Below are 25,973 nucleotides of genomic sequence, written 5' to 3'. Positions count from 1 at the left end.
CAGCCCAGCGCTCATAGAGCCTGAGCTCCTCACCCTTTCGCTTCCGCAACAGGGTTCTAGGTCTTCCAGTGAGAACAGGCCTGTTCTCCCCTGTGGAAACAGTGTTCTAGTCTGTGTTTGCTCCCCCAGACGTCCTGTTATCTTCTCTGTGGCTGCAGGTCTCCTGAGTTGCTCCTGTGTTGTCTTGGGGTGACCATGGAATCTCTGGTGGCTGGCTGCTCTCAGGTTGATGGGTGACCTTTGTCTAGGGGAGCTGGCCCCTCTGCGGGGGATGCAGTCAGGGCTTGGGGGGATGCTCACCAGACAGTGCCATTCTGTCAGCCTTCAGGGCCTACTCCATACACAGTGAGGCCTGAGCTCCAGATGGTGGCACTCATGAGGCCTCCTCCACACTCTTCACACTGGGATCTGTTGATGGTTTGATTTCCTCTGGAGAAGTCACTTGAGTTCTTCCAGGCTCTGGTGCAGCCTGCCAGGACCCCTGTACGTGGTTGACCCTGGCCAGATGGGTCACGTGTGTGTGCTACACTGCCTCCCCTCTGTAAGTAGGGAGGTTTCAGGTTTTGTTCCACTGCAGTTTGGACTTGGATATATACACCTATCCTCTTTCTGAAGTTTCGTTCCCTGTCAAGTTCAAGTGTGAAGTGTCCTTTTTGTGGTTCCTGCTCTCCAGGCTCTGCCTGCACACCGGGAAACCCCTGCTAGATGGGTGGGGTCTTCTGGGACTGCTGCAGTGATGTCCCAAGAGTCTGCTTCTCCCCTCGCGTGCACGGCTGGTGGCAGCCTTCCGCTCTGAGGGCCCTGTTTTCTCTTAACAAGTGGGTGGTCTCTGCATGGTGAGAAGGTCAAGTGCACAGCTCCTTAGTAAAGACTAATGACACTCTCACTCGGCCATTGCAGGTGAAGGACTTAACCCGATACCTGGACCCTCGTGGGCTCGGTGTCATCAGTTTCAAAGACTTCTACCATGGGATCACAGCGATTCGGAATGGAGGTCAGTCTCCCTCATGAGCCCCGGGTGGTCTCACCGCTTCCTTGCTCCTCACCCCCTAACCCCAGCTTCCAGCTCTCTCTTTCTGTTTCTTCGCCCCCCCCTTTTTTTAAAATTTTCTTTCTTTCATACAAGGTAGTACTTCACATGAGAGTGGAGCCAGGGCATGACTTGGGTACATGAAGTGCCGGGGATCAAACCCAGAGCTTTAAGCATGCAGTTGCTGCCCTCTCCCAGCTGAGCCATTTCCGACCGCTCCTCACATGATGTCTCCCCGAACTGACAGCCCTGTCCACTGTCCACACTGACTGCCTCCTCCCCAAAGGCTTGTCCAGGGACTTGAGCGCATGCACACACGCTGTTCATCTGGCACCACTTGACTGTGTCTGCCTCCTCCCGTCTGCCGGACAGCCTGCTTCTATTTTTTCATCCCGTGCACGGAAGTTAACCCAGAGCCTCATGCATGTGTGACACCTCTGAGCTGAGCTGCCTCCTAGGCCCAGCTGTTCATTCTGTTAATTTGGGTCAGGAAGTGGGAGAGAGAGCTCCCAAGCATCCCTCTCTCAAGTTGGTCACTGCTGCACCCATGTAGTGCTGGGATAGACTGTCACACACGGCAGACGTGCTCCCTGCACATTGATGCCTCCACCATGTCTCTATCCTGGTGCTTCGAGTGCCTGCGTATCAGGTCTGGTGGCTTCCGAGCGCAGCTCCTGTCTATGAGGAAGTCAGCCATACCTCCAGCCCCGTGTGTCTGCTGCAGCCACTGGCCTGTTTCTGTCACTACAGATCAGTGCTTCTGTGGTGTCAGAGCCTGATGTGCGCCTGTGTCTCAGCCTGTGTGGTGTGGAGACGCTCCATGGGTGTTCTCTCTGGGGCCTCTTCTCTGGGCTTGCCCCTAGGTGGAGGTGGGTGACACCAGCAAACAGCTTCTGGTATAGGAGTAGGTCTGTGCAGTTATACGTAGGGTTTGTGAGTTTTATTTTGTTTTTTTTAAGTAAAGATAGGCATAGATTCCAAGAGAGACCACAGCATCGAAGCTTCCTTCAGTGTGGTGGGGGCTGGGCTTGAACCTGGGCGGTACACATGACAGAGCAGCACTGTTTCGCTGGCCCTGGTCTGTGATTTCCACCATGGCCACCAGGAGGTTGAGCCTGCGCCCTGGACCTTCTGAATTCTGAAACCCTGGGTTGGCCTCTCCTCGTTTCACCATCTCAAGCCAGGTTGGGGCTCCAGTGAAGACCTGTCACAGGCTCCCCCTCACCTTCCCCCTTGGAGTAAAGAGGACCAACACTCCTCCTGGTGGCAGGTGCAGGAGTGTTTCTGGGCCCTGGGTCTGTGTAGCTGTCACCTGCCTCGTCCACCCTCCCCCCCATAGTCACTGCCCAGCAGGGCTACACAGGGCGGGTCCTGACTTGCTTGTGACCACCTGGTCTCCTACATGGTGAGCACTGTGGGCCCGCAGTTACTGTAACTAGGTCCTTGTGTGAACCTGGCATGTGAGGGGGGGGGAGGCACACAGATCTTGTGATGAGCTCACCCATCTGAGGGCCCAGCCGGACTAGGCTGGACATCCTGTGGGCACGCTGTTTTTTTTTTTTTTTGAGGGGGGTGTAGTTTCCATAATTTCACTTAGTCACTTCACTTGATTAGAAGAGGCACATGAAAATAAAATGAGGGGAGTCAGGCGGTAGCGCAGCGGCTTAAGTGCAGTTGGCGCAAAGCATGTAAAGACTGGCGTAAGGATCCCGGTTCGAGCCCCCGGCTCCCCAGCTGCAGGGGAGTCACTTCCCAGGCGGTGAAGCAGGGCTGCAGGTGTCTGTCTCTCTCTCCCCCTCTCTGTCTTCCCCTCCTCTCTCCATTTCTCTCTGTCCTATCCAACAACGACGACATCAATAACAACAACAGTAATAACTACAGCAATAAAACAACAAAGGGCATCAAAAGGGAATCAATAAATATTTAAAAAAAGAAAAGGAAATGAGAATGAAGGCGAGTTGAAGTCGGCTTTTAAGTTTCTCCGTAGCACCCATGAGGGTGGGGAGAGGGAGCCCGCACTGTGCCGCACCCCAGTCCCTCCACGTCCCTTAGGGCCCTTGAAGCTGTGGACAGCCTGTGTGTCCATCACTGTGGTTCTGAGCCGACCCCAGACGGCCTCTCTGCTCACCACCATCTGACCCAGGAGTAGTGTGGCAGGTGACACCAGATCCTGACCCAGTTTTCAGAACTGCAGGCCTTATTTCTAGAATAGAATGAGAAGGAGACGGGATTGTTCGAATAGGCCATGCTCTTCTTCTGTGGGCTGTGTACACACTGAAGATCCCCACCCCATGGAAAGGCTGCCTCTGCTCTCCTAGGGAGCACTGGCTGGGGCGTGTGTCCCTCCCCTCAGCAACAGGGAAGCCCTAGCCACCTCGCTCACTGCCCTCGAGGGGCTGACTCCGTGTTCACCCTGAACTCGGTGTGTCAGGTCTTAGAAGCACCAGCATGATGCTAACATCTGGGGTGGAGAATAGGCCCCAGTCAGCCTAGGCCATCCCAGATTATGCGTGCTCTCTTGTCTGCCTCCCCACCCAGAACTGCCTGCGCAAGGCAGCCGGTTAGAGAAGCAGGTGTGCTTCTGCGGTGGAGACCTACGCAGTACGCTGCCTGTGGAGACAGGGAGGGATGGGTGGGCTCGGGACTTGGCCACTGGTGGTATGGCCTGCCAGGGCGTCCAGCCCTCTTGCCATGGCCTGAGTCGCCCTGACTCAGCTGCTCTCCAGCACAAGAGTGCACACAGCAACAACCGGAGCGTCTCTGATTCTTGCAGCGAGAGCCCGAGGGGATGGAGCGGAAGGAGCTGCAAAGCACTGTGGGTGCCCAGCCCACCCCATAGACCGGGGCTATGATGATCCGCACTCCGCGGATCCTGTCTCCTCGCCCTCCCCCCAGATCCCCGGCCTCTTACGGGCCGCTCCGAGGTGCCAGCCTGACAGCTCTTGAGCTGGATGGTGGATATCAGGACACTTGGCAGTGTGCTCTGCAGATCGGGGGGGGGGGGGGGTCTGTTCATCACCAAAGGGCAGCTTTGTGGCCTGGGAGCTGTTGCAGTGGCTAAAGCACTGTATTCTCGAGCAAGATATCCGGAGTTCGATCCCCCAGTATCGCATGTGCCAGAGGGATGCTGCTCTGCTTCTTCTCTCATCAATAAGTAAATTTTAGGGTGTGGGGGTTGCAGATGCCATAATGGCTCTGCAGAGACTCTCATGCCTGAGGTTCTGAGGTCCCAGGTCAGTCCCCTGCATCACCATAAGCTAGAGCTGAGAAGTACTTTGGTAAAACAGTATTAATAATAAAATAAATAGACCTTAAAAAGACAGACAGGGCAGCTTTCCCTGCCAACATTTTTTCCCTTTTATCCCCCCAGATTACTACTCAGCTTCGGCTTATGGCAGTGCTGGGGATTGAACCTGGGGCCTCCAAGCCTCAGGCTTGGAAATCCTTTGCAGAACCATTATGCTTTCTCCCCTACCCTTCCTGCTGATCTTTTCTCATAAAGGAAAGCCCATTATAGGGCCGGAAGATACCTCACCCTGCAGACTGTGCTCTTTACCATGTGTGAGGACCTGGATTCAAGGTCCCAGCACCACTTGGGAGCCCTTGCTGGGGGAAGCTTCCCAGGTACTGAGTGAACTGTGCTATGGTTCCCACTCTCTCTCCAGTTCTATCTGTGATGGAAAGACCAGCTGAAGCTGGAATGGCATAGACCCCCTAGACACCCAGTGGCCAAAAACAAGCCTGGTTGCAGATAGCAGATAAACGAAGAAGAAACTGCAGGGCTATGGGCAGCGAGCGTGTTCTTGTTCAGGGTTACCCCTCCTTGCAGCTCCATGGGGGATCACCTAGTACTCAGAGCTGGGCAGGGCCTTCACACCTGATCTCTGTTCCCCACCCTCCCTGCTCAGTGATGCCTCTCTCTCTCTCTGCAGACTCCCACCAGCTGTGCGGCATCTCGCCTGCCCCAGAGGAGGAGCCCCCTGCCTGCCCTGATGAGTTTGAAGACTTTGTTACCTATGAGGCAAGTGTGTCAGGAGTGATGGGGAATAGGAGCGGACAGGATGGGGGCGGGCGGTATACCGAGTGGACACTGGGAGTGGATGGGGTGTGGACAGACAGGGTGCAGCACGCTTGGGGCCCACTGTACTTGCTGTCCCATGCTGCTCCTGTGGGTGTCGGTGTGAGGGCAGGGCATTGGGGCCGCTGGACTGGTAGTGTCTCGGTCCTGCTCTGCTTGTCATGCCAGGGCCCTGCTGCCAGCAGAGGGGTGGCTGTGTAGCAGGGTCTCCCAGATGCCCCTGCTGCCTTTGCCAGTCTCCCGGCAGGGCAGAACAGGCTGCCATGAGGTTTTGTCTGATCAGATTTCACGCTGTGTGAAAGGGTGTGTTCAACGCCTGAGACTGTCTGGCGGGTGAGTCTGTCCCTGGCCCCTGTGCCCCCCGAAGCCAGGGTTTCACTCGTTAGAGAAGACTGGTGCAGGGGCCATGGAGAAGACAGACTCCGTGCCTGCTTGGGGGGTAGGGAATGGGCCCTGAGGCAGCCATGTGGCTGAGCTGGAACGTTCTCTCTCTGGAAGTATACCAGAGCCCTCTGAGACTTTCAGAACTGCTGCAGGTGGTGGGGGCCCCTGGGCTGAGGGGTGCTGGAGCAGGGTGGGGCCCTGCTTCCTACCCGCCTTATCTGCACTCAGGCTGTGCGTGTCCTGACTGCCACTTTTGGGACAGTCAGCTCACAACTTTGTCCCAAAGTGCCAGCTGGGGCTGGGATTGGTGCATCCACTGTGGAGGCTGTCAGTTGGTGTCCCCACTGGTGGAGTGGCATGAGGCTCAGGGTGTGGTGAAGCTGGGAGCTACCTGGCCTTCCCTCAGTTGGGCTGGGTGCCACTTCCCTGTCGTCCCATAGGCTTCTCTTGAGACATAAGTACTGGCTTTCTTGCTTCATCTTGCTAAGCTGGAGCATGTCTACAGACAGTTTTTTCCTTCAAATACACACAGAAAGGGAGAGACACCAGAGCTTCTCTGGTGTCATAGTACCTCTCACTGTGGTGCCAGGCCTCAAACATGGACCTTGAATATGACAAGACAGTGAGTTATTTTTTAAACTAAATCGCTTTTCAATTTTTAATTTATTATTTTTATTTTTATTTTTATTTTTACCAGAGCACTGTTCAGCTCTGGCTTAAGGTGGTACAGGGTATTGAACCTGGAACTTTGGAGCCTCAGGCATGAGAGTCTATTTGCATAATCATTACACTATCTACCCTTCGCTTAATTTAAATTTTTTTACTTTTTAAAAATTATTATTATTATTTTGCCTCCAGGGTCATTGCTGGATCTCAGAATCCACTGCTCCTAGAGGCTATTTTTCCCTCCTTTGTTGCCCTTTTTTTTTTTTTCCCCTCCAGGGTTATTGCTGGGCTCAGTGCCTGCACCATGAATCCACTGCTCCTGGAGGCCATTTTTTCCCCCCTTTTGTTGCCCTTGTTGTTGTAGCCTCATTGTGGTTATTATTATTGCCATTGTTGATGCTGTTCGTTGTTGGATAGAACAGAGAGAAATGGAGAGAGGAGGGGAAGACAGAGGGGGAGAGAAAGATAGACACCTGCAGACCTGCTTCACCGCTTGTGAAGCGACTCCCCTGCAGGTGGGGAGCTGGGGGCTCGAACCTGGATCCTTACGCCGGTCCTTGCGCTTAGCGCCACATGCGCTTAACCCACTGCGCCACCGCCCGACCCCCGTTTTTTTTATACATATATTTATTTATTCCCTTTTGTTGCCCTTGTTGTTTTATTGTTGTAGTTGTTACTGATGTCATCGTCGTTGGATAGGACAGAGAGAAATGGAGAGAGAAGGGGAGAGAAAGACAGACACCTGCAGACCTGCTTCACCGCCTGTGAAGCGACTCCCCTACAGGTGGGGAGCCGGGGGCTCGAACTGGGATCCTTATGTCAGTCTTTGCACTTTGCACCACCTGCGCTTAACCCACTGTGCTACTGCCCGACTCCCTGTTTCTTTTTTTTTTTTTCTTTTTTGTTTAGTAGAGAGAGACATCTGCAATACTGCTTCACCACTCGTAAAGTTTTCCCCCTGCAGGTGGGGACTGGGGGTTCGAACTGGGGTCCTTATGCACTGCAACATGTGCACTCAACCAGGTGCGCCACCACCCAGCCCTGTTTTTTTTTTCACTTTTATTTATTTATTTTCCCTTTTGTTGCCCTTGTTGTTGTTTTTATTGTTGTTGTAGTTATTGTTGTTATTAATGTTGTCGTTGCTGGATAGGACAGAGAGAAATGGAGAGAGGAGGGGAAGACAGAGAGAGGGAGAGAAGGACAGACACCTGCAGACCTGCTTCACCGCTTGTGAAGCTGAAGCAATTCCCCTGCAGGTGGGGAGCTGGGGGCTCGAACCAGGATCCTTATGTCTGTCCTTGCGCTTTGCGCCACGCATGCGCTTAACCTGCTGCGCTACTGCCTGACTCCCCGTTTTGCTTTTTTTTTTTTTTATCGTTGTTGTGGTTATTATTATTGTTGTTGTTGATGATGTCATTGTTGTTGGATAGGACAGAGAGAGAAATGGAGAGAGGAAGGGACAACAGGGGAGAGAAAGACAGACACCTGCAGACCTGCTTCCCCACTTGTGAAGTGACCCCTGCAGGTGGGGAGCCGGGGGCTACCAGCACTTAACCTGCTGCGCTACCGCTCGACCCCCAGTTATTAAATTTTTACTTATTATTATTAGAGACAGAAATTGAGAGGGAAGGGGGGAGATAGAGAGGGAGAGAGACAGAGATACAAATGCAGCCCTGCTTTACCACTTGTGAAGCTCTCCCCCTGCAGGTGGGGACTAGGGGCTTGAACCCAAGTCTTTGTGCACTGTAATGTGTGCGCTTACCAGGTGCGCCACCACTTGGCCCTTAATTCTTCTTCTTTCTTTTTTATGATGTATTTCATGGCAGAGTGTGCAGAGGTGTTAGGAGCCAGAGTCTGAACTCAGGACCTTATGCTCGCAAGTCCTTAGCTTCATGAACTGCACAGAGTCCTTAGCCTCTTGAACTGCACTTATTTATTTTTAATATTTTACTTATTTCTTTTAATGACAGAGATATATAAAGAGAAAGGTAGGGAGTCGGGCGGTAGCGCAGCAGGTCAAGCTCATGTGGCGCAAAGTGCAAGGACCGGTGTAGGAATCCCAGTTCGAGCCCCCAGCTCCCCACCTGCAGGGGAGTCACTTCACAGGCAGTGAAGCAGTTCTGCAGGTGTCTGTCTTTCTCTCCCCCTCTCTGTCTTCTTTTTCTCTCTCCATTTCTCTCTCTCCTATCCAACAAGGACGACATCAACAACAACAATAAAACAACAAGGGCAACAAAGGGAATAAATAAATATTTTTTTAAAAAGTTGGGAGTTGGGCGGTACACAGCGGGGTAAGCACATGTGGTGCAAAGTGCAAGGACTGGCATAAGGATCCCGGTTCGAGCCCCCGGCTCCCCACCTGCAGGGGAGTCACTTCACAGGCAGTGAAGCAGGTCTGCAGGTGTCTGTCTTTCTCTCCCTCTCTGTCTTCCCCTCCTCTCTCCATTTCTCTCTGTCCTATCCAACAACAACGACATCAATAACAACAACAATAATAACTACAACAATAAAAAAAGACAACAAGGGCAACAAAAGGGAAAGTAAAAAAACAAAAAGTTAAAAAAAAAGAGAGAAAGGTAGAGGGAGACGAGAGCACTGTTCAACTCTGGCTGACAGTGGTGCTGGGGACTGAACCTGGTAGGACCTCAGAGTCTCAAGCATGTATACCTTTTTATTTATTTATTTATTTATTTATTTATTCATTCATTCATTCATTCATGGAAAGAAGGCAGAGAAGGAGAAAGAACCAGACATCACTGTGGTACATGTGCTGTCAAGGACCAAACTCAGGACTCCATGGTTGAGAGTCCAGTGCTTTGTCTACTGCGCCACCACCCGGGCCAGCACCGCCTGTCTTGTCTTATTTGTTTCTTTTTGTTTTTGTGAAAGAACCAGAGCATCTTTGGCAGATGTGCCAGGAATCAAGTCCAGCACTTCATATATGGATGTCATGTACCTGCTTTTTTTTTTTTTAATTAAAAAATTAACAGGGGGTCGGGCGGTGGCGCAGTGGGTTAGGCGCACGTGGCGCAAAGCGCAGGGACTGGCATTAGGATCCCGGTTCGAGCCCCCGGCTCCCCACCTGCAGGGGAGTCGCTTCACAGGTGGTGAAGCAGGTCTGCAGGTGTCTATCTTTCTCTCCCCCCCTCTGTCTTTCCCTCCTCTCTCCATTTCTCTCTGTCCTGTCCAACAACAAACAACATCACAATGGTAATAATGATGGCCACAGCGAGGCTACAACAACAAGGGCAACAAAGGGGGGAAAAGATGGCCTCCAGGAGCGGTGGATTCATGGTGCAGGCACTGAGCCCAGCAATAACCCTGGAGGGGAAAAAAAATTACCTATTTCTCTGTTTTTATTGCAACCAGAGTTAAAGCTAGGGCTTAGTGCCTGTATAACAAATCTGCTGCTCCTGGTGGCTGTTACTGTTTTCTTTCTTTTATTCAGCAGAACAGAGAGAAATTAAGAGGGAAGGGGAGATGGGGAGAATGGCACTGTAATGCTACCTTCCTGCTTGTGAAACTTCTTCCCTGCAGGTGGGGATGGGGGGGGAGGACGACATTAACCTGGGCCTTACACATGGTAATGTGTGCGTTCAAATGAATGCCCCCCTGCCTCCTCTGCTTTTTCCCTTTTGTTGACCTTGTTTATTGTCGTTATTATTGTTGTTGTTATTGCTAACGTTGTTTTTGGATAGAACAGAGAGAACTCAAGAGAGAAAGGGAAGACAGAGATGGAGAGAGTAAGATAGACACTGCAGACCTGCTTTCACTGCCTGTAAAGCGACTCCCCTGCAGGTGGGGAGCTGGGGCTCAAACTGGGATCCTGATGCCGGTCCGTGTGCTTTGCGCCATGTGTGCTTAACCTGCTGCGCCACTGCCCAGCTCCCACCATACCTGCTTTTAAAGCCTTCCACATACTCATAGAATCTAGAGTCCATTAAAAACACGAACAGAACCCCTCTTAGCCTATGGTTTAGTCAATGTTTCCTTTTTATAAATAAAAACTTAAATTAAAAAAAAAAAAAACACGAACAGAGGACTCGAGTACTGCCAGCCTCACACAGGACACTGTGCTGGCACCTTCGGAAGGCAGAAGCTGTTTCTCTGAGCCCGATCTTCTCCACACAGCTGAGGCTGGAGCACTTGTGCAGGAGACCCCACGCCTCTGCTCTCTGGGCCAGGTCCCCAGCCCCACTCTGAGGAACCAGAAGGGAAGAGATAGAGTCAGCTCTCGTCACTGACGGCTGGGTGGAGGAGCCGAGAGTGCGGAAAGCGGAGGTTGCTGGGCTATCAGGATGTCTGGGGGTGGCCAGGCTAGGGAGCAGTCTCCAAGACGCACCCCCCACCTGCCCCTCCTCCTCCTCCTTGTGCAAGTGGTCAGAATACCGGCTCTTCAATAAAATGATGGAAATATATCTTTTGTGCCTGTTGTTATCAGAGAGGTTGCAAAGAGAAAAACAAAAGCTAGTCTGTTTAGAGCTCACAGTAAGAAGTTCAGCAAGGCCACGTTGTCCCCCGCGCCCCCCCTCCTCCCCGGCTTAGCAGAGCGTGTCTTCGACCTCAGCGCTCCTGGGCAGAGCTGAGGCTGAGGCGGACAGGCAGCCCTGCACTGACGGCAGGCAGGCACCCCTGGGAGCGGGCTCAGCACCCCGGGCACAGCTGCCCCGGAGACACACAGCCCTATCTCTCGGAAGTCCCCAGCGCTTCCCTGGATGTAGCGGCGCCTTTCCCAGCACCTGTGTGTGGGACCCCCTGGGCTGGCATCTGAGGGTGAGGGGGCTGTGCTGGGGTGGGCCATCAGCTTCCCAGGAGGGGCCATTGGCCCTCCACTCAGAGCTCAGGTGACTTCATGACAGTCACAGGAGCTAGGCTCTGGGAGAGTGCTCTGCTTTCCAGGTGAAGTCATCTTCGCAGGCTCCTTGTAGGGGTCTCAGGGTGGTGGCATGGCTTCTGGGAATTCAAGGTCTTTGGTAGCATGTGGGTGAGGCTGGGCCTGGTCCACATCTGGGGGCTCCTGCCTCTCCTAGGAAGATGTCTCCCCCTCCCCACTGCTGCCCTGGGACTTGGGCCGCAGCTTACCCTCAGCAGCAACCCTGTGCTTAGGGGTGGCACCTGTGATGGGGTACCTACCTCCCCTACATTTTGTCCTGGTCTCCAGAACCACTGGCCTCCTATACTTTGGGGGTAGCCATCAGGTGGAGCATTGGGCAGGATGTGAGGACAGTCACAGTGGGGAGCAGAGGAAGGCAGAGTCAGCCTAGGACCTCTGTGAAGTAGGAGCTGGGCATGTGGGGGGTCTGCCATTGCCCTGGGGTTCCATGTGGCCTCTGCTTCATCATCCGTGATTATGTTCCTCAGGGACACCATCTCAGGGTCCCCAGTGACTATCGGAGCCCTCAGGGACCTGTCCGTGAGAGTTGGGATGTGGGCCAACCACTGCTGGGCATGGGTCTGGGGCTGAGCTTGGGGAAGGGCCCACCTCCAGCCCTGTAGACAGGAAGCAGCTTGCCAGGAGTCTGGCTGGACAAGACCAGCAGACTGTGGGCTCTTGTTAGCCATTTAGGGGTCTCCTTGGCACTTGTGGGTGGGTCCTGGACACTACTCCACCAGGTGTCCTCAGGAGCTAGCTGGCTGTGGGCTGTCTCCAGACCCAGCCTGGGGTGTGACCACAGGCCAGGGTCCATGGCATCTGAGCACAGGCCCCCTGAGTCAGGGTCCAAAGGGAACCTTTCCTGTGGGCTGCAGCGGCTTTGAAATCTTACTTGTTAGCACATTGTAGCCTCAGAGTCTCTCGGGCATGAAGTTTTTGGCCGCTTCTCCTAGCCAGCACAGTCAAATTTTTATTAGTGCTGAGACTGTAAGTGGAAAGAGCCGACTTAATGGCTCTTCAGTTTTAGTCCAGTGTCTGTGGGCCCTGCGCCCTGTCTGCCTGCGGGTGGCTCCAGGGCTGCACATGTGAGCTGTGGCGGGCTGAAGGTTGAGGACTGGTGAGTTAGCAGAGTGAGCTTCAAGCCTGCAGGTGAATTTCAGAGCCTTTACCCACACAGTAGATGTGGGTGGTGACTGGGTCGACTTTTTTATCTACTCATACCAGAGCACTGCTGAGCACTGACTTATGGTGATGCTAGGGATCGAACCTGGGGCCTGTGGTGCTCAAGCAGCACATTCTTGCCCTCTTGGACTTTTAACACCCCACACTGGAAGTCACAGAATGGGGCCCCACAGGCAGCACTTTTTTTTTTTTCTTTTCTTTTTACTTAGTAAGACAGAGAACATTTGAAAGGGGATAGGAAGAAAGAGAAGGGGAAAGAGACACTTGTAGCCCTGCTTCACTGCTTGTGAAGCTTCTCTGAAGTAGTTTGGGTCTGAGGGCTCGAACCTGGGTCCTGCACCTGGTACCATGTGCACTCTCCCAGGTATGCCACCTCCTGGCTCCTTCAATGAGCGTGTTTCGAAATCACTAAGTCGTTTCCATTCCTGGGCACACGCACATGTCTTGTCAGCTAATGTTTCTGCTGGACAACAGGGCGGGGGTCCTCCCTTGAGTCCTGGTGTCTGCAGACTGCAGGACTGACTGCCAGCACTCTCTCCCAGGCCACCGAGGTGACAGACAGTGCATACATGGGCTCCGAGAGCACCTACAGCGAATGCGAGACCTTCACCGATGAGGACACCAGCACCCTGGTGCACCCCGAGGGTGACGCCGACAGTGCGGGCGGCTCTGCCCTGCCCTCCGAGTGCCTGGACCCCATGGAGGAACTGGGCCACGGTGCGCTGCTGCTGCTCCCGGGCAGGTCTGTGTGCCTCCGGCTGGCCATGTGGGGGCGTGGGAGCCTGTCCTCATGGTCTAGAGGTGTTGGCTGACCCCTGTGAGCACAGGGGAGCTGTGGGGCCTGGCCGCCCTGTGTGAGGTGCTGTGAGGCCATCGGCATGGCTGGTGGGTCTGCTGAAGACTCGTGGTCCCTAGAGCTTGTGCTGGGATGGGCCCGAGGCCACCAGCTGGTGAAGCCCAACCTGACCCCATGTGACTGGTTCAGATTTCTGAGCTGGTAGTGCCAGTGACATAGGATTTCAGAGAGTGAATCAAGAGAATGCCTGTGGCAGTGGCTCAGCACAGTGTGTGTGTACACACACACCATACCCCACCCCCCCACCCCCCCCAGGGGCTCTACCTGCAGCCACGCCAAAATGTCTGAATAGGGAGTAGTGGACTGTGGCTCTGACCAGCCTGCAAACTGTCTCTAGTGCTAGACTGCGGATTTGCTGGGCTAGTACAGAGTTAGAATCAGTTAGTACTCCCCCCATGTACTGCTGGAGACCATCTGGATGCTTGCTCCTGCGCAGGCGCCAGCCATGCCAGCCAACCGTGGGTGTCTCTTCCACCTCCTAGGTCCCACCTGCACAGCCAGGCTGTGGTCACAGTGATCGGTGGCGAGGAGCATTTTGAGGACTATGGTGAGGCCGGTGACGCAGAGCTCTCCCCAGACACCCTCTGCATTGGGGAGCAGGGCTGTGGAGACCCCGCCTTCCTCACCCCCAGGTAACCTGCTTGTCCTGTGGTTAGTGGTGGTGGCGACCTTATGCCTCACACACCAGGAAGCACGAGCAGGCTGTCTGCTGTGACAGCAGCGGAGGGAGTGGGAGACACACACAAGAGCGCTGTTCTGCTCCCACTCCAGGAGGCCCGCTGGCTGGAGGCACTGACAGCTGGCCCTTAGCTGCTGTGGTGAAGGAGAAGCCTGAGGGCCTCATGGGCAGACACTCCCCAGCACACTGCGTCACAGGGCCCCCAGCCTGCCCCTTGGGGCTCAGTGCTCCCCCACTCCCGGGGGCTCTATAGCACACAGCTTCCTCAAACTCTGGCGAGTTCTGACTGTGCCAACTGAATGGTGGCAGCGCAAGGGAGACCCTCACTGGAAGCTCTGCGGAATCTTCGCTGCACCCACGGCAGGGCGGGAGCACACCGTGCCTTGGCCCAGACTGCCCTCTGCGTTGTGCCCCTTGCCTTTTTCATGCCTGCATGCCACCCTGAGTAGGGCCCCCTGATCTCTACTGTGCAAGGCCCCAGAGAATGGTGGGTGCCACCGTTGTCGGGGTAGGAGACTAGGTTTTGTCTTCTTGTAAACATGTCTGTTCAGTTATTGTCCTCGTCTTTTGTCTCAAGTGTGAGGTCTGTACTACAATTGACAGCTGATTTACTCTATTAAAAAAAAAAAAAGTTTAAACATTTCTTACTTATGAGGGAGGAGAGAGAAACAGAGTCCAAAGCATCACTCTGGCACATGCGTTGCCAGGGATCGAACTCAGGATCTCATGCTTTATCCATTGCACCACAGTGTTTCACTCACTTTAACCTTCCTTGAAACTGAACTTCCAGGCTGTCTTCCAAGAGCTGGCGGGTCCTGCACCCTGGTTGTTGCCTCTGGCTTTCATGCTGGTGACACTGCCACCCCATGTCCCATAAGCCTTGGGGGATCACACGGCTGGGTTACAGAGTCCTCGGTTATTTATTTGCCACCAGGGCTTTGCTGTGACTTCCTGCCTGCTGTTTCCACCACTCCGGGTAGACTCTTTCTGTCTTTGTATGTGTGTGTGTGTGTGTGTGTGTGTGTGTGTGGGTGGGGGAGATAAGACAGAGAAAGCCCCAGGACTGCTGCACTGCTTGTACAGCTTCCCCACTGTGTAAAGGGGGTGGGGCAGGTCCTTGAGAATGGTGGAACATGCTCTCTACTGAGTGAGCTGTCTCTTGGCCCCAGTTCCTTAGACTGGACAGTCACCCAAAACTCCTGTCCTGGTGTAGTTTTGTCTTGGTGACTCCCACCCCTGCAGGCCTGTGCCCATGGAACACTTTAGACATGGTGGCCAGGCATCTGCCCACATAACCCCTGTGGTAGAAGGGTTCCTCTCACCTCCATCCTGAGTGCCAGGGAAACCCAGCCCTCTCTCTGCTGCTGCTGGGCCTGAGGCTATGGGATATGGGTCTCAGGTGGAGGCGGCAGGAGCTGGAGCCTTCCACACAGTCCCTTCCACTGTGGTCCCACCCAGTGGCATCGCCGCTTGGTCCTGGCTTTCCTGAACTGATGCTCCTGTCTCTCTAGCGCCGACCCGCTTGCCGCCAAGCTACACAGCATTCTCACTGACGAGGCCTTTGAGTTTTACTGTAGCCAGTGCCACAAGCAGATCAACCGCCTCGAGGATCTTTCTGCTCGCCTGAATGATCTTGAGATGAATAGGTAACGCGGTGTTGCCTGCCGCTTGCCCGCGCAGCCCCTGCATGTGCTGAACGTGTCCTCATCTGCCCACGTGTGCATGCCAGGCCTCTTCCTCACTGGCCTTCCAGTCAGAAAGTCCACTTAGGAAGACACTGCCTGGGGAGCCCCTGGATCGACAGGAGACTCTCTGGCTCTGATCCCTGATCCTGTTCCAGGAAGAGTAGCTTTATCCACAGGCCCTTCCAGCTCCAGTCAGTCTAGGATGTAGCCTGTGACCATCACCTGGCACAGTGTGAGGGTATCCAGTGGACACAGGTCACAGGGACAGCGTGGGGGTGCCCTCCTGGGATACCCACACAGCACACTGCTCACTCAGTGGGGCTGTTCTGGGGCCAGGGGTTCAGTGGACACTCTGCACTCACCTAGTGCCATGCCTGCCCACCAGAGGGCAGAGTGACACAAAGTGCTCTTGCTGGGCAGAAAGGGCAGATGTGGGTTTTGTGAAAGGTGGCAGAAAGCAGAGCTACTAAGTGCTTTCAACACATCTGGTGAACCTCTTGAAACCACTCTCCTCCCTCCACAAGCTCCAGGCCCAAGATGAGACCAGGACATCCCCCAGTGGGGTCATGGGGACCTGTGTGGCCACTGTACCACCTCCCCTTCCCAGTCTAGTGCCCCAATTACCTGCACCACTGTCTTAGCACAGTGTGTAGGGCACAGGGAACCAGAGAATGCCACCGGGGGAGTGGGCAGCCCTGTTGGTGGAGGCACCCCATTGGTGCCTATGGAAGCCCAGCAGCAGCGAGAGACATTTTTAGGGAGACTGGAGAATGTATGCCTCTGGCCATTGCGTCCTCCTGGCTGGGGAGGGTTGGTCTGTCCCTGTGGAGATGTGCCTTCTCTGTGTGACTGTGGCACACTGGACCACCATAGCCAAGTCACATCTACCAGGCTCTGTGGACCATGGCCTAAAGCTTCCAGCATAGCCATGAACCCCTCGTTTCTCTCAGACACAGCTGCAGTGGGTGGGTTCACCCTCAGTCCTGTGAGACCACAGCCATGCACACGCACACCCCACACCCTCTACAGGGGCACTGCAGGCTGCTGAAAAGCAGTATAGGTAGTTGCGCTCTGCAGATGGTGGAAGGAAGTGGGTCCTGCCTGCCTGGGGGCACCGAGATCACCATGGGCTGCTGGGAACACTGGCAGCAGCCCAGTGCCCATCCAGCCTAGGAACAGCGCATCATGCAGGCACTTGACTCACTCGCTAGTCAGAGGGTCATTCAGAGTGCAGCCCCTTAGTGGCCCTGAGAAAGTGGGCCTGCCTGAGAGCTTCTGGGGGTGCTTGGATGAGAGCAGCTCATGAGCACAGGTGCCAACAGGGTCCAGTTGGGGAGGGGGCCGCACAGCAATAGCACGGGGGTGGGGCCTGGAGGCCGGAGCTTTGCTGTCTGTGAGGGGAGGGAGCAGAGAGACTCTGTGCTGGCCCCCAGAGGCAGCATGGAGATGAGGCGTGCTCATTCATTCCCCCCCACTTGTTGGAAATTCATTTTTCAGACATTGCTGAGAAGCTGCTCTCTGGCAGCTGGGACAGTGTCATGGAGCAGGTCTTGGCACAGTCACAGCTGCCATCCAGCCTGGTCGGTGCTGGGTGCTGTGGGTAGTAGGTGGGGCCCTGGATGCACACGGAACCTCCTTGCTATGACAGCATCTGTCCTGAGCCAGTCTTCCACGCAAGAGGATGTAGCACACTGAATTTGAGTGCCAAAAGTCCCAGGTTCTACCGCTGGCCGCTACTGTGTGCCAGAGCTGAGCAGTGCTCTGCTCTCCCTCTTACAAAAATAAGTGATCTGTTTTAAAAGCCCACATACAGAGAGGGGCTGAAGTGTGAGGCAGGAAAGGAGTTGTAGAGGCAGCCTGTCGGCTGCTATTCCCACTCACAGTGGCTGTGTCTCCCCAAAGGCTGAGGCTGTTAGTTTAGCAGCTAAACTGGGGGATGGAACTTCACACCTCAAAAATGAGTGAGAAGACAGGTCTGCCCGCCAGAACCCATAAGAGACTGGACAGATTTGCTAAAGATGAAGGGAGAAGAGTCCAGATCCCAGTCCAGCTGGGGCCCCGAAGTGTCTGGAGCCAGAGCCTGACCAAAACCCACAGCAGAACTTCTTGGCCACAGCCTTTGGGAGGGCCGTGTGGGGCTGCCGGCTCAGCCATCAGCCTGGCAGCATCAGGAGGATGTGGGAGGGGGTCCTTGGACCTGGGGCCCAGCTTGGTCTGGCCACTGAACCCAGGCCTGTGTGGAGCCGTGTCTGGGCTTTCTCTGCGGGATGGAGTGAGCGAGGCCTGGGGCCTGCTGCTCCTCCCTCCTGTCGGAGCATTTTGCTGAGTGGGCTTTCTCTGCGGAGTGGGCCTCGAGCTGCATGCGGTGGACGCACCCCCTCCCTGTCTCTCCAGCCCGGTTTCCTGTCTCCTCCCGCTGCCCCTTCTCTGACACGATTTTCCTGTTTGTTTCACACAGTCCCACCAAACGGCTCTCCAGCAAGAAGGTGGCGAGGTAGGTAGCCCCTCTCTGACCTGATGCTGTGTGAGGCCCTGCTGGGGTAGAAATCACTTGTAGGGAGGGGGGTAATTGTAATGAGCATTTCTGAATCCATGGGGTTAACCCTTGGTTGGTGGCCAGGAGGGGTCTTCACCTGGAGATCTGGACTCAAGAACCACAGGCATGGTCATCAGCAGGAAAGGCAAGGCCCTGCCAGCTCAGAGCAGAGCTGGCTTCCTGACCACGTGTCTGTCTGTGCTGGGTCTGCACAGGGACAGACTGCGCACACAGCCACAACTCAGTTGGCTTACGGGGGGCTTACAGGGCTGAGAGGTGCCCGCAGGAAGCATGCTAGGATCACGGTGTCCTCTGGGACAGGCCCTGGCTGCACTGGAGGCAGCAACCACCATCATGCTTTCATTACTTCCGCTCCCGGCCCTGCCCTCAGTGCCTCTCCCAGCCCCCATCCACATGTTGCCCCACTGCCCCCTCCCAGGCATCCGGGACCCATACACACTGGCCCCCCCATGTCCCCCAGGCACTTATCCTTCACACAGACACTACCCCCCAAAGTCTCGCCCACCTCATGCCTTCTGCACACACTCTGTCCCCCCAAAGTGCCAAGGTATGTGTCCCCACACCGACACTCACTGCCCCCCTCCCCGGGCACCTGGGCCCCACATACACTGACCACCAGGCATGTGCCCCCCACACACACACACACAGATTCTGCAGGCACCTAGGTCCTGTACACACTGACCCCCCCTGGCATATGTCCACCCCCACTGGCTCCCTGTGGCCTCCCCAGGCCCATGTACACAAGCTCCCCCCCCCAGTTTTCCCCCCACCCCTGGACCCAGGTCCTGGCACAACCTCCTGCAGACCCCCCATAGGCCTGAGCACCTCCCCGCTGATTTGTGGGGCCTGGTCTCAGTTTTCATCCCCCTTGTGGTCCACACACCTTCCTCCCTCTTCTAGGGGACATTTGGTACTGAGAGACTCCTGGTTGTCCTGCCACAGGACCCTAGATTGGAGACAGTATGTCCCCCCCACTCCCCAGGAAGAGAGCTGTCTTAGCAGCTCTGGTGCAGATTGACAGACCTGTGCAGACCACACACAGCCACAGCCACAGATCACCACCCCCCCCAAACAGCGCCATGTCTGAGGCGACCCTCAGGAAGAAGCAGGAGGAAGGGCCGAGTAGACCCAGTGTGTTCGCAGGGTCCTCTCTCGCAGTGAAGTGTGTGCTCTGCAGGGTGGGCCTCCTCTCTGTCCCAGAGAGCTTGTCTCTTGTCTCTGCCGAAGGTCAGGCGATACTGCTGGAGGGACGCTGCGTGCAGGTGCGCTTCCCGGCGCTAGAGGAGCGGGGTGCCGAGGGCGGCCAGGTGCTTTATTGCTCCCGAGTGCAAAGTACCGTCACCGCTTGCTCGCTGGCCGGGAGCAGGCTCCAAAGAGCAGCAGGAGGCCACAGCACCGCAGCCCGCAGCCCGCAGCCCGGACCCAGGCCTGCACTGCAAGGACGCGGCTGGCCGGATGCTCAGTTCTGAGGAGCTGGGCGTGCCCTCCTCCCTTTTCTCCCTCCTGACTCTGCTGCGGGACCTGCTGTGGACAGGGCTCTTATTTCTTGTCCACAGGCACCTGCTCCAGTCCGGGGCTCTAACTATGGAGGCCCTGCAGGACCCGCCAGAGGACGTTGTGGAGGGCCTGGAAGAGGACATCTCGGACAAGGTAGCCTTGGACCCTGGGCCACCGTGGGGTTCTGGGAGGCTGTGGTCTCATCCTCACCAGCTCTGGGTCAGTCAGATCCCCACCAGCCCTGAAGCTCCTGGGCAGGTGAACCACCGAGTGCCTGTGGTTGTGAAGGTCTTGGCAGGAGAAGAGTCAATTGAGGGGCGGCTTGGTGCCAGCACTGCTGAGACCAGACTTCACCAAGGGCCCTAAAGACCTGGGGACTTGAGAGCCTGCTGGGTGCAGGCACCATCTTCCAGTAGAGCTCCTGCTCTGAGGGACGTCTTCGCACGGGAGTGCTGAAGCCCTCAGCCCAGGTGCATTGCCCCTCTTGGCTCTGCCTGCAGGCTCACCATGGGTGGCCACTGTGCACGGTGGGTGGAGGTGCTGACGCTGCTCCTCCACTGTGTCCCCAGGAGCCATCTCCACATACCGGGCCCGGCCCAGCTTTGTGCCGAAAGATATTTGCACTGGATCCTGGACCGCTTGCTGGGCACTTACGCATTTGTCACTCTCCAGGTCGTCTTCCTGGAGAAGCGGGTGTCAGAGCTAGAGAAGGACACAGCAGCCACCGGGGAGCAGCACAGCCGGCTACGGCAGGAGAACCTCCAGCTGGTGCACAGGTGGGCAGGTGGGGGCCTGTGGGAATATGGGGTGCCCTAGTCCCAGAACAGCTCTGCACGGTCTGCGCGAGGGAGGGGAGAGGGAGTCACTGTTGCCGTCCTGAGAACTCACGCAACCTGGCTTCTTGTCTGCTTGGAGACCAACCAGGACAAGTAGCTCAGCCTGAGGTGCTGCACGTCTGCTGTGGGAGGAGGAGGAGGCTGAACAGGCCACGGAGTGGGGCTTGGGACCCCAGAGACATGGTAGCCTTCTTACCTGGTCAGCCTTGCCCTTGGCCTCTGTTCCTAACCCCACTCAGGCTGCGGCTAAGCGCTGTGGACGTGGTGGCTGGGTGCCAAGACTAGAGTGCTCATGATCCCCCCAGATTGGAGCAGCAGTGGAGGCACTGCTTGGTGGTCTCCTGCCCAGGTCCCCACCAGGGCTTTGTGTCCTGCTGTGAGTTGGGAGGGGGCCTGCTGTGGGGCATGGAGGCAAAGAGTCGGTAATCCCTGCTGCCCCTGAGCCAGGAACGCTAGGAAGACGGGCACGCAGAGGCTGTGTCAGACCTCATGTGCATTATCAGTCAACCACGTATAGAAGGCAAAGTCCAGCTTCTGTGTCTGCTCAGTGCCCTGCCTGGGGCAGCCGTGCTCAGGGACTATCCACCCTCTGTGCCCACTCAGTGTCAAGGCCTGTCCACCCTCTGCCCCTCTGCACCCAGAGGGGCAGCAACACTTAAGCCCCCATGCTGTATCTTGTTGCTTTTTTTTTTTAATATTTATTTATTTATTTATTTATTCCCTTTCATTGCCCTTGTTGTTTTATTGTTGTAGTCATTATTATTATTGATGTTGTTGTTGTTGGATAGGACAGAGAAATAGAGAGGGGAGGGGGAGAGAAAGACACCTGCAGACCTGCTTCACCACCTGTGAAGCGACTCCCCTGCAGGTGGGGAGCCGGGGGCTCGAACCAGGATCCTTACACCAATCCTTACGCTGTGCGCCACGTGCGCTTAACCCACTGCCCTACTGCCCGACTCCCTATCTTGTTGCTTTTGCACTCCCAGCTGGCAGGTGATGGCCGGGTGCTGGCTGGGAGACTCTGAGGCCCTGCTCTGAGTCAGTGGGGACAGGCTGGAGCTGCAGGAGCTTCCAGCTGGGGTGGAGGCTCTTTGGGAGGTGTGTCCCTGCTTCAGTACTGCCCGTGCAGGGTGGGAAGTCTGCTGCTGTGTGGTCCGGGCGCTGGATGGGGAGAGGGCTCAGCTGGTGTGCCCCTGCAGAGCCAACGCCCTGGAAGAGCAGCTGAAAGAGCAGGAACTGCGGGCCTGTGACATGCTCCTGGAGGAGACGCGGAGGCAGAAGGAGGTCCTGTGCAGGATGGAGAGAGAGAAGAGCATCGAGATCGAGACCCTGCAGGCCAGGTAGTGGGCAGACACGGTGTGCGGGAAGGCCTGGGGAGCGGGGCCCAGTCGCCGTGTGTGCAGGCACCCGACAGAGAGAACTTTCCACTGCCACAAGGAGGCACGGGCTGGGGGTGGCCAGGAGCTTTGTGCTGGCCAGGCTTCCTCTGCTGGGGAAGTCACTCAGCGAGGGACCGTGTGCTCACCCCTGCGCCTCTCCTTGGCTGGGCTGTGGCTGTGCTCCCACCCTCCTCATCTTTTGACTTTGACATGCTGGGGCTCCACATCTGTATAATCCACTTGTCTGGGCAGACACAGGAGATACGCTGAGACATGGGTCTTCAAGCTTAAATCTGTGTCCTCAGGCCTGGTCAATTGGCTTTCCACTGGGGCAGCACTCTCCCAAACCCTTCACCAGATACTTGACGGACGTACTTATGAGACAGACATCGAGGATAGGAAAGGGCTCCTGAGGGTGGAGAGAAACCAGCCATGGCTTCAAACCGCACATGTGGGAACTTGGATCACTGGGTGGAGTCTGGCTGGTGACTGGCGTGTGGCCAGGGCTGTGACGAGGCAGGGGGTGGGGGCATGCTCCCAGTACCCTTCCTGTGAACCTGTGCTCACTCTTGCCCACCCCATGTGCACAATCACCCTGGTGTGGGGACCGCCTCTGGGAGTGTGTGCCCTGCCAGACAGTTACCCCAGAGATTCTGAGATGCTGGGCCTGTCACCTGAGGAGCAGGGCCCAGCCTCTTTTCTGTGTCAGGCTGCAGCAGCTGGATGAGGAGAACAGTGAGCTGAGGTCCTGCACACCCTGCCTAAAGGCCAGCATCCAGCGACTAGAGGAGGTAGGCTGGGGGTGCAGGGTGCGTCCATGGGAGGGAGGTGGCCGCACTGCCCCACGGACCTAGCCTGTAGGATACAGTGATAGAAGACTGACAGCTGGGGAGCCGGACGGCGGTGCAGCGGGTTAAGCGCACATGGCGCAAAGCTCAAGGACTGGTGTAAGGATCCCGGTTCGAGCCCCCGGCTCCCCACCTGTAGGGGAGTTGCTTCACAGGTGGTGAAGCAGGTCTGCAGGTGTCTATCTTTCTCTCCCCTTCTCTGTCTTCTCCTCTCTCCATTTCTCTCTGTCCTATCCAACAATGACAGAATAATAAAAATAATAACAATAATGACCATAAACAAGGGCAAAAAAAGGGGGAAAAATTTAAAATTAAAAAACAAAAAACAGAAGACTGACAGCTGTCCCTTCAGGAAAGGCATTGGGCCCTGCCTGACTTCAGGGACCCTGAGCTTCAGGCCCGGATTAACCTAGTCTGGATCGGGGATGGTGACCTGCTGGCCGGCCTCAAGCTGAGCATCTCTCCACGCTCCGCTCCCTTCCCGCCAAGTGCCCCCAGGAGTGCTGGCAGTGGAAAAGTCCTGGAGCCCTGGTCACTGGGCCCTGAGGAGGGTTGTTGGGTGGCCGGGGGGCAGCAGCAGAGGTGTGTCCTCTCCCACAGGAGAAGCAGAAGCTGCTGGATGAGATCGAGGAGCTGTCCCTGCGGCTCGGCGAGGAGCAGGAGAATAAGCGGAGGCTGGGGGACAGGCTCAGTCAGGAGAGGCACCAGTTCCAGAGGGACAAGGAGGCCACTCAGGAGGTGAGTAGCGCTGACAGGGTAGGGATGGGGCCTCTTCCCGGAGGGGATGAGAGCCCCCAGGGGCGGTACTGCTCTTCCTCCCTGCAGCTCATTGAGGACCTGCGGCGGCAGCTGGAGCACCTGCAGCTATTCAAGCTGGAGGCGGAGCAGCGACGCGGCCGCAGCAGCAGTGCGGGGCTGCAGGAGTACCACAGCCGCACACGGGAGAGCGAGCTGGAGCAGGAGGTCCGCAGGCTCAAGCAGGTGCGTGATGGCACCCACAGAATGGAGGGTGCTCAAAGGCTGCACCCACAAGCTGGAGGGTGGGGACACCCTAGAGGGCCCCCTGGCATCTCTGGCACAACTGTGGTGCCATGTGTCCCCAGGACAACCGTAGTCTGAAGGAGCAGAACGATGAGCTCAATGGGCAGATCATCAACCTGAGCATCCAGGGCGCCAAGAACCTCTTCAGCACGGCCTTCTCAGAGTCACTTGCCGCAGAGATCAGCTCCGTGTCCCGGGACGAGGTGAGCCCACCACCCCCCGCCCCCGGGGTGTACACTGACAATGGCCACAGCTCACAGAGGTGCTGCACTGACGATTGTGCCCTCAGTTGATGGAGGCCCCCCCTCACACACACTGACCCCTGTGCCCACAGCTTATGGAGGCCATCCAGAAGCAAGAGGAGATCAACTTCCGCCTGCAGGACTACATTGACAGAATCATTGTGGCCATCATGGAGACCAACCCGTCCATCCTGGAGGTGAAGTAGAGGCCACAGTGGAGCCACTTCTGCCAGCCCAGCAGGTCCCAGCAGACCGGAGAGCCTGAGTGTGGGGCTGTCCCCAGGGGCCATCACCAGCCGGGCTTGCGACTGCTCCTGCTCCTGCTCTGCGGAGTGAGGGCGCTTTCTCAGGCTGGCGTGGGCCCCTTGCACTGTCTGCCAGGGGGAAGGACAGGAGGACTGGTGCCTGCCCCGTCACCCCAACCTCAGCTATCCCATCTGCATATAGCCCTGGACTGGGGCAGGGTGTGGGTGGCCGTGCTCAGAGGCCCTGCCCTGCAGCGCGGGGCTGCACGTCACACAGCCACCAACTGCTAGAAGGGCATCCCCATGCAGCCTTGCTGTGGAACCCTCCAGCAGAGCTGGGCGTGGTGTACACCACACGCACAGTGGGCATCATGACCTGCTACCAGCCGGGGGTCAGCGTCCTCCGGGAGCAGGTCACAGGCAAGAGCCCTGACCAGGAGGCCCTGGGATCCCCACGAGGGTGAGACCCTAGATGGGTCCTGGTGCAGAGCCCTTGAGCCCCCGGGGCCCTGCCCTTATAGCCCCACTGCACTAAGATGAGATTCGCCTCATAACTAACTGTAGGTTGTGGGAGGCTGGGGTGTAAATCAGTGTACACTTGGAGAAGAGAGTTTTCTATCATGTAGAGTAGGTATTTTTTATAGATTGAAGGTTGATCAATTTTTTAATACTTCAAGAGAGCACTATCTGTGTACACACGTGAAATATATATGTACCTGCAGTGCCGGCTCTGATCACACTGCCTCTCTGCGCCAACAGTGGGGGCCAGGCCAGCAGACATGGCCACACAACCCTCCCCAGGCCAGGGAAGAAGGACCAGGACCTGCCGGCCACACAGGCACAGGCCTGAGTGGCAAAGGGGCACAGCTCTACTGGGCATGGCTGAAGAGGCAGCCTGGAAGAGGGGGCAGGCACATGGATGGGCATGGGGCCAGGGCTGAGGCCCATGAGTAAGGTGCTGAGGGGAGGGGCTGTTAGCCAAAAGCCGTCCAGACTGACCAACCCTGCCAGCACCCCTGCCACGTAGCTGGCTGTGTGGCAGGCCCGGGGGAGGGACTGGGTCCTGGCGCCGCACAGAGCTGGATGCAGCAGGTGTGAGTTCACTGCCCAGGGTCCAGCCCTGCAGCGGCAGAGCAGTGGCCATAGCCTGGTTTGCCGTCGGGGGTCACAGGTCAGGAGCCTGAACCATGTGTCAAAGTGTCAAGCCCTAGGTCCAGATGGCCCCCTCTAGGAGGATATGGGAGGGTGGTCCTAGGTCCTGATGCCTACATGGGGGACTGTGACCTTCCTCCTTTGCTCAGGCCCATGAACGCTCCCTGCTGAGGGAGGGGTTGCTGCTAGAGCCCCCACTCCCCTGGAGGCGCCACAGAAGGATGGCCAGCACAAGCTCACTGCTGCAGCTGGCTCAGAAGAGGGGGGTCCTGCTTTGAGGTTGGACAGCTGCCCCTCTGATAGCCCTTCCAGCTCTGGGGAGCAGTCAGGGTAAGGAGAAGTCTCCTCCCTGCTGGGAAGCTGGAGCCAGGATGGGAAGGAGATAGAGTTTACCTCTGCCCAGCAGCCTGACCCCGGGTAGCAGGCACCTCACTGCCAGAGCAGCTTCACAGTGGCTCTGCCACCAGGAGGTCAGCACAGCCTCGGCCCCATCTGCCAGCTGCTCCACACAGGCCCTGGAGGGACTGCATCCCCACCCGCTGCCTTTACCCCGCAGGGGTCTGCCACCTACAACCCACACCTAGGGCCACAAAGGCAGCTCTAGCTCTGGGCCCTTCCAGTAAAGGGTCTCGTGCACCAGCACCATCCTGCCTGTGACTCAGGCTTGTGAGGACACATCAGGGCACACTCAGGGCACATCCTGGGCACATCGGTCTGTGGTCCACCCCAGGGTCTGTCTCGCA

The 25,973-nt window shown here is 56.4% G+C and overlaps 1 protein-coding gene across 2 annotated transcripts in view; it reads left to right on the top strand.

Annotated features, from left to right (window-relative positions):
• The window catches only part of RAB11FIP3 (RAB11 family interacting protein 3), a 39,459-nt gene extending 14,660 nt beyond the window's left edge, over positions 1-24,799 (top strand). The window contains exons 2-15 of one of the 2 annotated variants that reach the window (XM_016190370.2): positions 901-994; positions 4,963-5,051; positions 12,756-12,955; positions 13,552-13,701; positions 15,260-15,394; positions 17,892-17,927; positions 19,547-19,640; positions 20,160-20,263; positions 21,523-21,663; positions 22,412-22,493; positions 23,151-23,288; positions 23,376-23,531; positions 23,654-23,794; positions 23,926-24,799. In XM_016190370.2, coding sequence (XP_016045856.2) covers positions 901-994; positions 4,963-5,051; positions 12,756-12,955; positions 13,552-13,701; positions 15,260-15,394; positions 17,892-17,927; positions 19,547-19,640; positions 20,160-20,263; positions 21,523-21,663; positions 22,412-22,493; positions 23,151-23,288; positions 23,376-23,531; positions 23,654-23,794; positions 23,926-24,039 — 1,674 coding nt within the window. In that variant the 3' untranslated portion in view covers positions 24,040-24,799. The remainder of the gene's footprint in view (positions 1-900; positions 995-4,962; positions 5,052-12,755; positions 12,956-13,551; positions 13,702-15,259; positions 15,395-17,891; positions 17,928-19,546; positions 19,641-20,159; positions 20,264-21,522; positions 21,664-22,411; positions 22,494-23,150; positions 23,289-23,375; positions 23,532-23,653; positions 23,795-23,925) is intronic. The other variant, XM_016190371.2, reaches the window with a different exon arrangement.
• Positions 24,800-25,973: the final 1,174 nt, after the last annotated feature.

Source organism: Erinaceus europaeus, chromosome 15 (assembly GCF_950295315.1).
Source record: "Erinaceus europaeus chromosome 15, mEriEur2.1, whole genome shotgun sequence".
In the NCBI taxonomy this organism is placed as follows: Eukaryota; Metazoa; Chordata; class Mammalia; order Eulipotyphla; family Erinaceidae; genus Erinaceus; species Erinaceus europaeus.
The sequence above is the reverse complement of the archived record's forward strand: the minus strand, read 5'-3'. Positions and strand labels throughout refer to the sequence as shown.